We start from the raw sequence: 17,055 nt of genomic DNA on the forward strand, positions 1-17,055 counted from the left end.
TGAAAATCGCAACGAGAGAATCGTAATGCGAAATGAAAATCGCAACGCTAATTTTGCAATGCGAAATGAAAATCGCAACGAGGGAATCGCAATGCGAAATGAAAATCGCAACGCGAATTTAATTTCGCGTTGCGATTTTCATTTTCGCGTTGCGATTCTCTCGTTGCGATTTTCATTTCGCATTGCGATAGTACTTTTTGCCCTCAACATAATGCAGATTGAAATCAACAAAATCAACCATTACATTTCAATCAATTAAACAAGCACAAATAAGAATTATGTTAACATCAATTAAACAAATCAACTTTTACAAATCACCTTTTACAAATCACCTTTTACAAATCAATTAAACAATCAAAAAATAAGCAATAATTATTAGAGAAAATAACACTTCTACTATTGAATCAACTTTTGCAGCCATACATCATTTTCACGCAGCTCACTTCTGAGATTAACCTGCATAAACCAAACATTTGCTCAAACAACACTTTCTACACATCTAAAACCTACAAACAACAAATTATTGAATTCTAGGTACTTAACCAAACATTTTCAAACCACAAGCCTATAAACATACCAATTATTTATGGACATTTTTATAACGCGGATGCAGGTAGGCAGCGTCTCGTATATATCGATCTAGCCATATAATGTCGAAACCACAAGCCTACTGCAACTCTATCTATATCGGTGGGAGGTAGATACTTTATACTTCCTGTGATCAAACGGTCCAACGCCAAGCATACTAGAGGACCACAATCCCCTCTGGGTCCTTTCGTTTGTTGTGGTGCGGTCTCGTCTCTGCTAACTGTAATATTGAGCTTCTTTGGCTTCTTGTTTCCAGAACGAGTCCAATAATTTATCGCATCCAAGTATTTAGCCAAATAAGAGCTCCATCCCTTAATAATATCTCTTAAATCAGCCAATGATATGTAATTTATCATGTTGTCATATACTATTACCTTAAGGGATGGGATCTGAAGCTCGACGAGAAGCCAATGGTTACGTTCCAAAACAGGGATAAACACCTGCAATCATAAGTAATAATTCATTCATTTGCGCACTTATTTATGAATACCTTTAAACTCAATCTAAAATAAACACTAACCTTATCGACCTCCCACCATGCAGGATAAAGTTTAGCTTGTCCATTGCCCAACGCAAATGATTCATCTCGTTGATTCTTCAAGTGAACTGCGTTAAAAGCCGTCGGCATTATTGTATACCGTGTATTTCTTTTATTTTCCTTAAGTTTCCTAATTATTAGTAGACGTGACACCCACGCATCGATATGTTGTTTTACAAAAAAAATACATATATTAGTGAATTACATTAATTTTTAAACAAATTAATCAAATGAAAATATAAGAAAATATAAGACTTACCCCTCCATCGAAATAGCCATTGTCTTTGACCCCTAATAATACGCCCCACCAAGACCGATCAAGCAACAAATAGATATCATCATTGAGCTTGCATCTGTCAGTGAAACACCCCTGGCTTCGCTCATGTAGATAAAAATCAACTGCGATCTTAGCCCAAAGGGTGTTATCCAGAATTGTGTCCGGTAGTTGTTTCCTCTCCTCTTCAGATACCGGTATGGTACTGGCCGGTAACTCATACGAGAGCCAACTTGAATCCATCATGTTCGGCACGTCAGAGGGTTTCTCAAGAATCCTACATATGACGCCATGTGAATCGGGCTCTTGAATGGTGGGAGGGACCTCTTCAACGATGACAGTGGCCTCTTGAACGGTGGGAGGGGACTCTCGAGGAATGATAGGGGCCTCTTCAACGATAGGAGTGGACTCTTGAGGGATGATAGGCGAGTCGGGCTTCTTCTTGCGGTGTCTTCGCACTATTGGGGTATACGGAGACTTAATAGCACGTGCACGCCGTCTGATGCGTGAACTCTGTCGTGCAAGAAAAACCCGACGTAAAGCATCCACCTTATCGGTCCGCTAAATAAAAATACAAATATCAGTAAATAAACAGACATGATATTTAAACAGTGAAAACAAAGATAAATATATTTCAAACTTTCAACCAAAAGACAAAACAAAGACAAATACTAACTTCACAGTGTTAAAGTAAAAAGTTTAGCAGTTTTGGCAGCAACCGAATAAATTTACTAAGCAATCTAAGTGAAATGGTTAATTTAAGTGAAATTACGAGTAAATTTATCATCAAGTTAAATATGGAAAATCTTAAACTTACCTCGTTGCGTAGAGTATGAACCTCATTCTGCAACGATACTACCATCTCACGTAGAGCGGCAACCTCACCACGTAAAGTAGACACCTCCACACGCCATGCACCATCGTTATCGCGTAGAGTACCGATCTCCTCACGCAAGGCATTGACCTCATCACGTAACTCCCTTGACTCATCCCGTGGAGGTGGAGAACAGGGAGATAGAAGTCGTGGCATCTTTGTCGGTCGCCTATCATGAGGTGATGGTGGAGAAGAGACTCGATGATGTGACGGGATAGGTGATGGCTCTCGTTGTAGAGGTGTATAGTCGGGTCGATCAGGTGATGGCTCTGGGTGAGGTGATGGCTCTCGAAGTGGAGGAAGTGGAGGCTGCTCATCATTCGTGCCATCAAAAAAATGCTGACTAGCTTGCCACCAATCAGTGGCAAGCTCAGCCTCTGTGGGTGTCAGTCTCATTAATGGAGTGTTGGCCTCCTAAAAATATAAAAACTAAAACAAAGTTAAACGTCTACTATTAATAACTTGTTTATATATGATAGTATTTGTGTTAAGTTAGATTATTTATTGTAGCATATGGTATTAAGTCTTCCCAATCCAACATACGTTTCCTCTTCCAGGAAATAGCCCTAGGAATATCATCTGAGGATTTTAATGCATATGTCTGCATGCTGGGGAAAGCCTCGAATATCCAAATCTACAAACAATATAATAACAAACATTAGTAATTGTTAAATAATTAATTATAATTTTGAAAACATTATATAGAAATTCTTACCTTAAAGGCCCAAACAAAGCCTGACAAAGTGTATTTCGACCCATCGCCCCGCAAACTTTTGCGGTCATCAAAGGCAGACGACAACTTAGTCCAGGTAGCTTTCCATATATACGAACCCCACGGAAACAGATTCCATGCATTTAGGTCCTCTACCAATAATATTAGCTCCTGAGGAATAGGTTGTCTGGCCTCTCTGCCTAGAAAGCCGGCATACAAAAGTAGTAGAAGGCCTACTCGGACAACATCGACGTCATTCATCCGAGTAAAACCATCTTTCTTATTAAACAATTTCTTCATGTCGTTGACGTGTAAGTTCGGCTTCTCTATTGACTCATCAGGAAAAACCCTGGATAACCATGATGGGCGGGTGATATGACGAGTGTACCGGCCTACATCATCGTGTCCGAATCGTAGACCAGTGATTAAGCAGAACTCCTTCCGCCCACAAGTATACGCCGGTGGAAAATGAAACCATATTTCTTCCTCACCACGTTGTATACTGTCAGGTAGATCGCTAGTCATGGTCTGAAGCCACAAATGGGTCAAACTAGCATCTCCACCCGGATGCTGTACTCTCAGCCATGGCCCGAAGCAGGTTTCTTCAAACAATTTTCTTTGTGCAGGTGAAAGCTTCGAAGCAATTGTAGTGGCTAGGCTAACTTTATTCCTTAATGTCAATGAAGCCGAAAAAAATTTCTACAAAAAAACAATAAACATACCAAGTTAGATATACCAAAAATTACACTGTCAAGATATACCAAAAACAAAACAATAAACATAAATAGTAGTTTATTCTTGAAACTAAAATTTGCAACACTGTTTTGTCTTTTGGTTGAAATGAAAATCGCAACGAGATAATGAGAATCGCAACGCGGAAATGACTATCGCAACGAGAGAATCGCAACGCGAAATGACTATCGCGACCAGACAATCGCAACGCGAAATAAAAATCGCAACGCGAAATGAAAATCGCAACGCGAAATGAAAATCGCAATGCGATTTTGGTTTCGCGTTGCGATTTTATTTCGCGTTGCGATTTTTATTTCGCGTTGCGATAGTTATTTCCGCGTTGCGATTTTCATTCTCGAAACTATTCTTCTTCTGCATTACTTCAACCAAAAGACAAAGCAAAGACAAATACTAACTTCACAGGCTAAACAGTTTAGCAGTATTGGCAGCAATCGAATGAATTTAATAAGAAATCTAAGTGAAATGGTTAATCTATTATTGAAATTACCAGTAAACTTATCATCAATTTCAATATGAAAAACCTAAAATAATGCAAAAATTTCAAAATAAAAATAAAAAAAACTAACCCTCGGAGGTTGATTTTCCATTTCTGAATGATTGTGAGGGATTTTTGACTGTGAATGGTTGTGAGGGATTTCGCCGGCGATGGGGACGGAAATCTTCGGAGATGGGGACGGATTTCGCCGTAGAGAGTGAGAGATGGATGGGACTGAGTGTTGTGTTTTGGGTTTGAGGTTATGAGTTGCGATTACTGTGGACGGTTCATTTTCCGATTTATTAAGAAAAAATACGTGTTTGGAATTTGAAAAAAAAATACGCGTTAATACGAATGGCGCTATGTAAATCGCGTTGCGAAAGTCAGTATCGCGTTGCGAAAGTAAGTATCTCGTTGCGATTTTTTATTATCGCATTGCGATAGTCAGTATCGCATTGCGATTTTCCCAATTCGCGTTGCGATTTACTTATTCGCATTGCGATTTTCCCAATTCGCGTTGCGATTTTCCCAATTCGCGTTGCGATTTACTTATTCGCATTGCGAATTGGGAAAATCGCAACGATACTGTAGACCATCGCAACGCGATTTTCAACTATCGCATTGCGAAAATGCAACGCGAATTTGCGATAATGGAGATCGCGTTGCGAATTAGCGATCGCATTGCGATTTTGTTGGTCATTTTGACAAATCCGGAAAAAGTTGGTTAAAATCGTATATTATATGGGATTTTTGGTCACTGAGGTTATTTTCTCGAGAATAAATCGTTAGCCGACATGACACTGTTTTTTTTATTAAAAAAAAAAGTAGACATGACACTTTCATTATTAGGCAATGAGATGTGACAAATTTTTTTTTTAAAAACAATTTAAAATACAATTAAAAGTTAAAATGTTGAAAGCATCCTGTCAATTTATTTAAATTAAGGGTAAATTACAAAGTTTGTCATTTTTGTTTCATTTTTATAAATGTCTGGTCACTCGATTTAAAAAAACTTAATTCGTAATCACTTTCGTTTTGTTTTAATCAATATATGATCACTTTCAATTCGTTTTAATTAAGATGTAATCACTTACCTAAACAACCGTTAAAAATTTAACGATTTGATGACGTGACACGTTAATAAAATGATTTAATTTTTATTTTAACCTTTACACTTTAGATAAAATTTCCTATTATTAAAAATATAAATGAATAAATCCCTATTTAGACTTTCAAATTTTGATTTATTTTGATTTTGTTCTCTCTATTTTTCATTATTAGTTATATATATTTTGTCCCCCAAACTAAAATATTGTTCATGGAGACTTTCTTTCTAGTGTTTGAATTTCTCATATCATAATTTTGATGCTAAAAACAAGCTATTCATCGGTGTGGATCTGAGTTTTCAATTGAAATAAGTGATTGGGAGCAAAGTTTTGGCTCTCTCCACTGTTTATTTTTATGATCGATTATGACGTTTGTACTGAAATTTGGAAGTTTTCTGATTTAATGTTTAATATTTGAAAGTAATGTGTCGGATGGTAGAAAATATCCACTTTCGTTTGTATTATTGAAAATAAAATTTTCTGATCTTAAAATAAGGCATACTAAAAAATCATGAAATTTATCAGAAAATATCCACTTTCGTTTGTATTATTTAAAAGAAAATTTTCTGATCTTAAAATAATACATACTAAAAAAATCATGAAATTTATTAGAAAATATCCACTTTCGTTTGTTTGTGAGGTGGGGAAATGTATCTTTTATATCTGGTCATCATGTCTCTTGTTAACTGCAACTAGAGGCAGTAACAAGCAAGAAGATGGAAAATGGTTCACGTCAGTGGCGTTTCCAAGGGAACAAAAGGCTGAGCCTGACATCGGCGATCAGCCTACGAGGAATTGTCGAGATGTTAATGGGAAATCTCAGCACTGATGATCCAAGACCCACCATTCCCCTTGGCAACGGCGATCCGTCACAATTTCCATGCTTTAAGACTCCCACGACAGCCGAAGAGGCCATAGTCGATGCCCTTCACTCGGCCAAGTATAATGGCTATGCACCTACTTCTGGAGTTCCCTCTGCCAGAAGGTACAAATATAAAACAAATTACTCTGTCATTCAAAAATGTTCTGTATGAATTAATGCTTGCTAGATTCAACAGGGCTATTGCAAATTATCTTAATCGTGACTTACCATACAAGTTATCTGCGGATGATGTTCATCTTACAAGTGGATGCTTACAAGCAATTGAAGTTGCATTAGCAGCCATTACTCAACCTGGCGCCAGCATTCTGCTCCCAAGACCAGCCTTCACATTCTATGAATCTCGTGCTGCATATGAAAATCTCCAAGTCCGTCAATTCGATCTTCTTCCCGATAAGGGTTGGGAGGTTGATATCGATGCCGTCGAAGCTCTAGCGGATGAGAACACGGTGGCGATGGTTGTTATAAACCCTGGCAATCCTTGTGGAAGTGTCTACAGCTATGACCATCTGGAACTGGTAAATTAAATGGTATTATTATTATTTAGAATGGCAGCAGAAATTGTTGATTGTTTGAAATAGGTTGCAGAGACAGCAAGAAAGCTTGGAATTCTGGTAATTGCTGATGAAGTTTATAGTCATATTACGTTTGGAAGCACTCCCTTTGTGCCAATGGGAGTATTTGGATCAATTGTGCCGGTTCTGTCTCTGGGGTCCATATCAAAGAGATGGGTTGTTCCTGGTTGGCGACTTGGTTGGCTTGCAACTACTGATCCTAATGGCATTCTTCAAAAATCTGGGGTTAGCCTTCATTCTTTTCTCTGGCATATGACAATTGGAAAGACAGAAATCATAAGATACTAATCCATGGCATTAATGTTGGTGTTCCATTACTGTCAGATAGTGGAATCAATTACAGGCTGCTGCAACATAACCTCTGATCCTGCAACTTTCATTCAGGTTCGTTATGCAAAATGCTTTTTTTGTTGTCTGTTTCATTAATGTTGTTCGTCTTCTTGGTTATAAATGATTGTGTTTGGTGCATTAGGGAGCAGTTCCACAAATCCTGGAGAATACAAAGGATGAATTCTTTTCGAAACTGATGGGGACATTAAAAGAGGCTGCCCAGAAATGCTTCGATGGAATTAAGGAAGTACCTTGTTTGACTTGCCCGAGCAAACCAGAAGGATCGATGTTCGTACTGGTGAGGCCATCGATCTTCGGAACATAAGAGGATATGTATTGGTAGCTAATCTGCATATTGTGGCAGGTGAAGCTGAATGCCTCGGTACTGGAAGACATCAGTGATGACCTGGAGTTCTGCATGAAGCTGGCTAAAGAGGAGAAAGTGGTTATTATCCCTGCCGGTAAGAGATGATAGATTTACATGCATCTGGTGCATAAAACAAAACATTGTTTTAAAAGTGATGGATTTGGACATTACAGGGACGGCTTTTGGAATGAAGAATTGGCTTCGTATAACATTTGCTTGTGAAATCTGGGCCGTTGAGGAAGGGATCAGAAGGATAAAAGCCTTTTACCAAAGGCATGCAAAGAAGCAATGAGATGAATATTTGGTGTTGGGATGGCAGATGAAACAACGTCGTGTTGGTTTTGTCTATTAGATGCTTTCTTCAAATCATTCCACTACTTGGGTTTCTTCTAATATTACTAAATAATGTGAAATCATACGATCTATGATATATTCAGAGACCAGGGAGATGGACAATTGAACTTCATGATTTTCTTTCTTACCTTTTCGAGATTAGTGTTGCTCAGAAGCATAAAATACCTGGAAAATATATTATGTTCTCACGGGATTAAGGCTGAAACTAACAAACCCTGCGCCATTAGGCATAAAAAAATATGAGTTGTGTGCTTAAATCAGCCTTCAACTTGGATGAACAATGCCTAAAACGCACTTGACTTAAAAGGGTATGACAACTTGGGTGGACGAACACATAATAAGAGAATGTTTAAGATGAGTTGATAAAACAAGATTTGAGCCGAATGCTCATATCTTTTAATTTTCACATTAAATCTATCGTGACAATGGAGGTGTGGAGAATCTTTGTTTACAGTGTTCTTACAATCGGTGGTGTCCTAATTTCACATAAACTTCATTTACTCCATCGACTAAGATTGAAAAGACTATCTACAAGACAGTCTTAATACAACTTGAAGTTTAGCTTTTATTCTTCAGTCCGTACTAGGGTTCTATTTCCTTGGTGAACTGAGTCTCTTGGGAGAAAATATCACCAGTCATCCCTTGTTTTTAATTCAATTCGAGTCATATTCAACTCATTTTGAATTGATTTGAAGATCAAAAGATCAACTGAACTAAAAGTCGATAGATCTGACCCAAAAAATAACTAATTCAATATTGATTCGATTAAAAAATCGATTGATTTGATATTGACTCAACCAAAAATTGGTCAATATTGACCAATTTGTCTCAACTCAAAAATTATCAATTCGATATTAACCAATATGATATTGGCTCGATCGAAAACTGATTAACTCGATTCAAAAAATGATTGATCTAATATTGACTCGACTAGAAAATTAAACAATTTAATATTGACCCAACTAAAAGTTGATCAATCTGATTTGACCCGGCTCAAAAAATGATCGATTTAATATTAAATCGATTCAATATTAAATCGATTCAATATTCGACTTGTGCCAACTTATCATAAACCTAAATAAAATCAATGTGACCCATATTAAACTTGAAACAAATAAAATATAAACTCAAAATAATCTAACCCAAAATTCAAACGACTTGATTGCCACTTCTATATTAAATCATTAAAAATATCTTGTTAAAAAAATTTACTCCCTCTTTCCTATAATATAATATGTATCTTATATTGACTATTTACATAATTTTAAGAGATATATTTAACTAAAAAATGATAAAATTATCCCTAAAAATGATTAATATATTTGGCAGATTTAATTTAATAAGAATAAAATACCGACACTTATAAATTAGGTAAAATATATATAAGTATTATTGTTTATTGATTTTTTAATAAAATTTTCGAATAAAATAAGTTTAAAAATAAAAGGAGAAGGCACGAAGAAAATATTTAATGTACGGAAGCGTGAGGAGTATACTGTACCTTTGTCTATAGGCTATATGAGAGGGAAAATAGAGTGGAAGGAGAGGGGGGCGATGGTACAAAAATAAGAGATGAAACACTTAACTATCCGCAAACAATGCCGCTCTCCCATAATCTAACTCCGATCTCCACGGTGACAATTTGAAGTTTGTATTTTTATCAAATAGTTTTACCCAAAATAACACAATCTACGGGGGGGGGAAATGTGTAATTGAGGTGGAAAATCCTTTTCTTCTCAACTCGGATGCATATTCTCATCTTCGGTGCTCCTTAGCCTCCTCTTCGCATAAACAAAACCAAAATAAAGGGGTGGGGGGGGAATCAGCAGCTTTATTAACAGGCAAGGGTTAGGGTTTTCATTTTCAATCTCATATCTTCCCAAATCCAAAAATAAAAGGGGAGTATAATTTACATAAAACAACTAGTACCAACGTACGTGCATATATTCAATCTTGCGGTGCAACAGCTCGTGGAGATTGGATATGTGGGCGCAAAAAAGTAATGGTAATGGCGAAAGGAGGGAATCAAGAAACACAAACCCGGCGTTGTTGGCGGTGGCCATACACAAGGACAAAAAGAACAGCCACCATGCCCTCAAATGGGCAATTGATAATCTCTTGCAGAAAGGCCAAACCGTCGTTCTCCTACATGTAAAAGCCAAACCCAACTCCAATCCACCTCGTATGTCTTTCTTCTTCTTATTCTTTAATTGATCATTCCATGTTCACCAACAAGTTTAACACTATGGTTACATGTTCACCAACAAGTTTGGTTTTGTGGTACGTCCAGGGTCGAACCAATTGCCTGAAAGCTGTGGTGATTTACCGTATGTATGTAAAGATCCCGATCCTCAAACCAGGGAACTTTTCCTTCCCTTCCGTTGCTTCTGTACTCGTAAGGATGTAAGCTTGGTTCCGACATTAAGTAGGTTTAATTTCTTATTATGTTTTTGCATTATGATTTCCAATGTTGTTAACTTTAGATACAATGCAAAGATGTTGTTCTGGAGGAGAATGACGTAGCTAAAGCGCTGATTGAATATGCCACTCATGCTGTGATCGAGGTTTTGATCATCGGTGCCTCCACAAGAGCAAGTTTTCTTAGGTATGCTATTTGTCTCTGTTTAGATCTTTAAACGGATAAGCGATCGAATTTGCATGGAAGTTCATGCTCTTAATTTTAACTTGTTTCAGTCGATTTAAAGCACCGGATATCACAGGAACCATATCGAAAAATGCACCAGACTTTTGTAATGTTTATGTGATATCCAAAAACAAAATTTCATCCATGCGATCGGCTTCTCATCCTGCTCCACCCGTCTCCCCATTGCGTAGTCAAATTCTTAACCAATCGAAACCGACTCCTCCTCCTTCTCCTCCTCCCGAGCCGCAAATCGTGCCGGCTGCAGCTAATGCCTTCAGAGGTCTGATTCATTATTGGCTTCAAGCTTTCATTAACCATTACTCAATCTTTGAGTTTAATTAGATTCTGTCCGTTTCAACAGGTGAGAAGTGGCGAGCGGAACCGCTGCGTCAATCTACCGATTCCAAAGATTGTATCAGGTATACTTTGTTGGTTTTCCTCCACATGTATCTTAATAAAATAGATCTATGTAGCTGGAGCTAATGATTATGTTGTTAGCAATATTTGGATGAATGCAGGTCACCTTTTGGCAGGAAAGGCATAAACAAACTATTTCCTGCACTCCCTAGTCCTACGCCGGATTCAGATATATCCTTCGTGAGCTCTGGTAGACCGAGCACCGTTGGTACCCTTCCCGAATCATTTGATTACCAAGATTCAAGCCGCACCAGCACTGGTCCAAGACTGTCCAACCTTTCAGATTATGAAAGTTATCTTAGGTTTGAGTCGCTGCCGTGTGGATCGAACTCAATGGATCTGAGCTCTCCACTTGATTTCCCATCAGCTTCGCCGGACAGACATTCAAACTTCTCTGGATCAACGGTAAGTAAGAAAGATATATAAGATGTACTTGTCAAAACAATGACATGGATTTGTTCTTTACATTTTTGGTGAAACCTGCAGGATGATGTGGAAGCTGAAATGAGGAGGCTAAAACTGGAGCTCAAGCAAACAATGGAAATGTATAGTACTGCCTGCAAAGAAGCACTCACAGCAAAACAAAAGGTTGGAGTGTTAACTAACATATGCTTCAATTATTCGCTTTGACTAGAGTTAGAATTTTGTGCATATATAATTACATGACAACAGGCAAAAGAACTCCAGCTTTGGAAAATGGAAGAGGAACGGAGATTGGAAGAGGCACGACTTGCCAAGGAAGCTGCATTAGTAATAGCAGAACAGGAGAAAGCTAAGTCGAGAGCGGCATTGGAAGCGGCTGAAGCGGCTAGGAGAATTGCGGAACTTGAATCACAAAAAAGAGTGAACGCAGAAATGAAAGTTGTCAAGGAACAAGCAGAAAAGAAGAAGGCACTTGACGCACTAGCAAGTACAGATTTCAGGTACAGGAAGTACACAATAGAGGAAGTCGAAGCTGCCACCGAGTTCTTCTCGGAGGCTCTCAAGATAGGCGAAGGCGGTTATGGTCCCGTGTTTAAAGGTCATCTAGACCATACTCTCGTTGCAATTAAGGTTTTACGCCCGGACGCGGCTCAAGGAAGGTCTCAATTTCAGAGAGAGGTATATATTTTGTACTTATGTATGCATGTTATCACAAGAGCATTGGTTTTAACAATTGAACTTACAGGTAGAGGTTTTAAGCTGCATACGACATCCCAACATGGTCCTCTTATTGGGAGCGTGCCCGGAGTATGGATGCCTAGTGTACGAGTTCATGGCCTACGGGAGCTTAGAGGACCGCCTCTTCAGGAGAGGAAACACTCCAACCCTCTCTTGGCAGCTCAGGTTCAGAATTGCAGCAGAAATCGGAACAGCCTTGCTGTTCCTCCACCAAACTAAACCCGAACCAATCGTCCACCGTGACCTGAAACCAGCCAATATCTTAATTGACCGCAACTTTGTGAGCAAGATCAGTGATGTTGGGTTGGCTAGGCTAGTACCTCCGTCCGTCGCCGACAGCGTAACACAGTATTGGATGACCGCCACTGCAGGAACTTTCTGCTACATAGATCCCGAATACCAGCAAACAGGCATGCTGGGAGTAAAGTCTGATGTATACTCCTTTGGGATCATGCTTCTACAAATAATATCAGCAAAACCACCAATGGGATTGGCTCACCATATGCAAAGGGCTATTGAGGAGGGGACCTTTGATCAAATGCTGGATCCAACTATCCATGATTGGCCGGTTCAAGATGCCTTGAGCTTCGCAAAGATTGCACTTAGCTGTGCAGAGCTAAGGAGGAAAGATAGGCCCGATCTCGGCAAAGTGGTGTTGCCGGAACTCAACCGATTGAGATTGCTTGTTGAAGAAGCTATGCTCTCAACTATGAAAGATGGTAGTCCAGGAGACTCCCCTAGCTATAGCCAAGCTTCCCTACGACTAGTAAGTTGATCAAATTACAATGTTTCGTCATTTTATTTTACTAACCATATCACTTGTTTTGTTTTTTGTGCGTCAGGAGGAATCAAGTTTTCCTAATTTTTCAAACTCCGATGAGGACTCAAGAAGTTAGAACCCATAGGTCTTTCCATGTGAAATTGGTTATAATTAATTATTCATATTTCGTCCCTATGCATACAACTCTTGATGAGTTGTGCTTTGCTTTTTCTATCGTCCCAAGCATCATACGTAGTAATAATGTCAACACAGTTTTTTCCGTCGTGTGACCATCAATTCAAAAATGGTGGCATTGAGGTTAGACATCTGCGTACAGTTGTTGGCGTTCTTACCGAGCCATTGTCGCAGACTTCATTTGAAATCTTCCCAAATTACCTTAAAGTTGTTGGGGCTTAAATTGAATTGCAATTTCCATTTTCTCTTCATTCGAGTCATTTTCTCTACTTCACTCGTGCCAAAAGTTGCTACCTCAGAGTTCTAATTTATCTACAAGACTCGAATAAAAATCTCTTAACCAAGTCCTCTCCATGAGATTTACGTTAAGGATAATTCTTTAAACATACGCTCCATGACTACATATAATAAGTACGTCGCTATTAAGGTCGTAAGTAAGACGAGATAACTCGTGAGTTACGAATTCAACTCGATCAAAATTCGGTCAACTCAGTTGTGAGTTACATACCTAGTTGCTATCTTCCATGCAACCCAGTCTATCATAACAAATACTACGCATTTATCAGCACAATTGAACAGGATTAGGTGAAAATCCAACCCAAAACAAATGGAGAAAACGATCGAATCGAGAACCTGCTTAAACAATCTTAAAGGGTAACAGATAGGGCAGGGCAACATATATATCTTGCCACAAAAGGAAACCACTTCACTGAATGACCCATCCCAGCCACCAAGGCACTAACCCTACAACTTCAGTAGCCCCACCAAGTACATTTTGTCACCCCAAATCCAGAAACCAGCAGTCTCAATGCTACTTACCTTCTCCTACCTGGAAATGTAGAGGTAAAAATATAAAAATAGACTAAAATATTAATACATACACCAACATACTTGAAATTTACTGCTCTTGTTTTTCCTTTTCATTTATATCCTCTTTTTTATTTTCATTTATCATTTCTTCTCCACTCTTCTATTCTGGATCAGTCAATTGTCACGGGTTGAGTCATGCAACATCTGAAGCGGGCCTTACGAACAGTTGTCATTATCTCGGTTTCGGCATTCTCGAGCATCTTTACAATTTCAGTGAAGGGAGGACGGAATTCTGGGTTAGTGTCCCAGCATCGGGTCATGATCTCACTCAGAACTGGGAGACAATCATTTGGAATAACTGGCCTAACACCCTTGTTCACCACAGCAAATGCTGCTTGCACGGCAGTCATGTTCTGGAAAGGAAGCAAGCCAGTGATGAGCTCCCACAGCACAATTCCAAAACTATACACATCTACCTTTTGTGTGTAGGGCCTGTGTTGTATCATCTCTCTGCATCAAAGACAAACACAGAATCACCAACAGTATAACTAAAAAAATCAATAAAATACTCAACGAATGGACAATTTGGATACCAAGTCAACTGGTTACATAATGAATAAAGTTTCATATGAAGGATAATTCGGTCAAAACTAATGATGAATAATGGCAAAACCAAAGCACCATCAAACACTAAGACATAGTCGAGGTTATTAAGGCAGACCCTGCACCTTCGCTCTGAACCACAAAACAATCTTAGATCAGGAAGGCACCTCTGATCAACTGCATGCCTGGTGAGCCTGGGCATACTTTTTTACGAGGCAATATGCACCGAAAATACATTCTCACTCAACTGAAGCTCTTTAATTGTTTTTAATTTTCAGTTCTTTAATTTTCTTCATCAACTATAATTATAACAGTAAAAAGAGGGACAGTATCAAACTGTCTACTTTATGTTCAAGAGCTGAACAACAATAAGGAAATCATGCATATGTTAGACCACCCTTTAGAGTTTATTAACAGAATTATATATCTTAAGCTTATTATACACACACAGAGGCACACGGAAAGAGAACATATAAAACTACACATATATACTGTGCCCTACTTCACTCAGGCAAGCACTTATTTTGCATTTCAAGCCTCGAGCAATATCAGGGGTCTAGAACCTAGAGTTCACCCCACATCCTTGACAAGACTAGGCATAGTTATAATTGATATATATAAGAAGCTAACCAGTGTTCAACACTCCATTTGAACCATGAGGGATGTTCTACTAAGAAAGTGCAAGTAACAGGACAAGTTTGGCCCAAAAATGAGTTTCCAATGCTCTCCATTTTGAACAGGAAAAGAAATTTTCATAAAACAATGCAAGTACCCTAGCAAGTTATGTTCAAAAATCAAAACTATATATTAATTACAATTTAAGCTGCAACCTGCAAGACATCAAGATAACATAAGTTCACACCTACTTTAGAGAGAGAGGCCTCAAAATCCAATCTTCTGCGGTGATAAATGTACATTCCCTAGTTATCTACTCAAACTTTCTTCTGGATAAGCAACAAATATTAAGATCTTGAATAATCTAAACATTGCATTCCAGCCAAATATATTGAACTCAGAAAAGTCTAAATCAAACACGGTCATGAAGTCAGTGCCTTCAAATTATCAAACAGAAGAATCAACCTTTTAGAAGGAAGCTGCTAGTTCATATTCAGAATTCAGAAAAAATGTAAGAGGTGCTTTATATTTGGTCGGCATTTTCTAAAAGGAATCAAAGAAAATACAATTTAAAGCTCAGAAGATAGCTTACACGGAAGGACTTATTCCTTGGCATAATTGAAACAGAATAATACAAAAGATAATCTACAGATGAACACAGTAATGCACAATCTTATGGTTTTATTCATAAAAAATCCAGAGAGTTCGTGCCAACTAGCAAGAATCATCCAACAAAGATGAAAAGAGACGCCAAATAAAAAAGAGGGTAAATGTTACATTGTAAAAGGGAAGAAACTGTAACATGCAAGGATTTGAAGACTTACGGAGCCATCCAACGATATGTCCCTGTCTCCGGCGTCATGCCCTCAGTCTGCACCTCAATACGTGCGACACCAAAATCTGCAATCTTTATTGATTTATTAGAAGCTATTAGATGGTTATCTGACTTCAAGTCCCTATGAATAAACCCAAGCCCATGGACATAGGCCATTCCTCTTGCTACATCTAATGCCTGTTTAACTGCCAATTTCAATGGCACAGCACGATTCTGTCTTCTTGTTAGAAACTGCCGAACTGAGCCCCCCTTTGCATACTCTGTCACAATGCACCAAACCATAGGCCTACGACATGCCCGATAAATCGCACAATATTTGGATGCTTCAGGGTTGCAAGCATCATAAGTTCCTGCTGAAACTGCTGCTCCATAACTTGTGCCTTCTCTGGACTATTCTCTGGCCTTTCCAATATCTTAATTGCAACATTATCACCAGTATATGTACCTCGGTACAACTTCCCAAAAGCTCCTTGAGCAAAAGCTGTACCCATATTGAGTTTTCTTAAATCAATAGTCCACTCATCATAGTTTTGCATGGCCAACTTTACCCGGATGGAACACACTCTCCCCCACAGAGTAATTGTGGCGGTTCACAGGCTTTAGACCAGGGTGGCTTAAAATGTGGGTTAGAGAATCATTAGAGCCCACACTACTATTTTCAACTGACATGGAAACAGACCCTCCGGTGCTACTAGTCTGTATACTGTCAATGGACATGTTAGTGCCCTCGCCGAGTTTTTGGTAAAACCCTTGAGTAAAATCATAGTAATTGTTGTCATTGTTGTTGGTTCCTCCTATAATTCCAGTAAATTTAGGCCCCTCAACCATTTTCCCAATCATGATGGAACCCCAAAAGCTAAAAACAGGACAAGCAGCTCCACTACACCAAAGTTTTGATGTTCATTTCATGCTGCAATCTCATCAGAAAATGCCCCAAAAGCAACATAAATGAAGGGTCAAGAACTACGACCTGACAATAAGTGCTAAAGATTATGGGCGAGCATTGCTTGGTAGGACACAGTGCTAAATTTTCTGAGTAAATCAATTCAAGAGATAGAAATTAAAACGTCCAAATGAAGTGTACATGGAGAGTATAATTCGGGAAAGAAGTCCGGAAAGCATCAGATATTCAGGCCCTTTTCTTTTCTTTTCTCGGTTAGTTACTTTCCTTGGTATTTTAACTGATTTA

The 17,055-nt window shown here is 38.5% G+C and overlaps 2 protein-coding genes and 1 pseudogene across 3 annotated transcripts; 2 read left to right on the top strand and 1 right to left on the bottom strand.

Moving 5' to 3' along the window:
- The first annotated feature begins 5,978 nt into the window (after nucleotides 1-5,978).
- Nucleotides 5,979-7,953, top strand: LOC120163769 (probable aminotransferase TAT2). Of its 2 annotated transcripts, none has more exons than XM_039173609.1 (7): nucleotides 5,979-6,305; nucleotides 6,370-6,718; nucleotides 6,782-7,000; nucleotides 7,100-7,159; nucleotides 7,248-7,403; nucleotides 7,470-7,566; nucleotides 7,646-7,953. In XM_039173609.1, exons 1-7 carry the CDS (start codon nucleotides 6,037-6,039, stop codon nucleotides 7,762-7,764), a joined length of 1,269 nt encoding a protein of 422 aa, XP_039029540.1. In that variant the 5' UTR covers nucleotides 5,979-6,036; the 3' UTR covers nucleotides 7,765-7,953. The 2 variants fall into 2 exon arrangements, with proteins under 2 accessions (XP_039029540.1, XP_039029541.1); XM_039173610.1 differs by having other exon boundaries at nucleotides 5,981-6,305; nucleotides 6,379-6,718.
- Nucleotides 7,954-9,724: 1,771 nt separating this feature from the next.
- Nucleotides 9,725-12,823, top strand: LOC120163803 (U-box domain-containing protein 35-like). Its single transcript, XM_039173631.1, has 9 exons — nucleotides 9,725-10,008; nucleotides 10,117-10,229; nucleotides 10,310-10,431; nucleotides 10,521-10,750; nucleotides 10,832-10,889; nucleotides 10,989-11,292; nucleotides 11,374-11,475; nucleotides 11,560-11,988; nucleotides 12,056-12,823. Exons 1-9 carry the CDS (start codon nucleotides 9,810-9,812, stop codon nucleotides 12,821-12,823), a joined length of 2,325 nt encoding a protein of 774 aa, XP_039029562.1. The 5' UTR covers nucleotides 9,725-9,809.
- Nucleotides 12,824-13,661: 838 nt separating this feature from the next.
- Nucleotides 13,662-16,836, bottom strand: LOC120163798 (annotated as a pseudogene).
- Nucleotides 16,837-17,055: the final 219 nt, after the last annotated feature.

This window comes from Hibiscus syriacus, unplaced genomic scaffold (genome assembly GCF_006381635.1).
Source record: "Hibiscus syriacus cultivar Baekdansim isolate YM2019G1 unplaced genomic scaffold, ASM638163v2 tig00111495_pilon, whole genome shotgun sequence".
NCBI classification, from domain to species: domain Eukaryota; kingdom Viridiplantae; phylum Streptophyta; class Magnoliopsida; order Malvales; family Malvaceae; genus Hibiscus; species Hibiscus syriacus.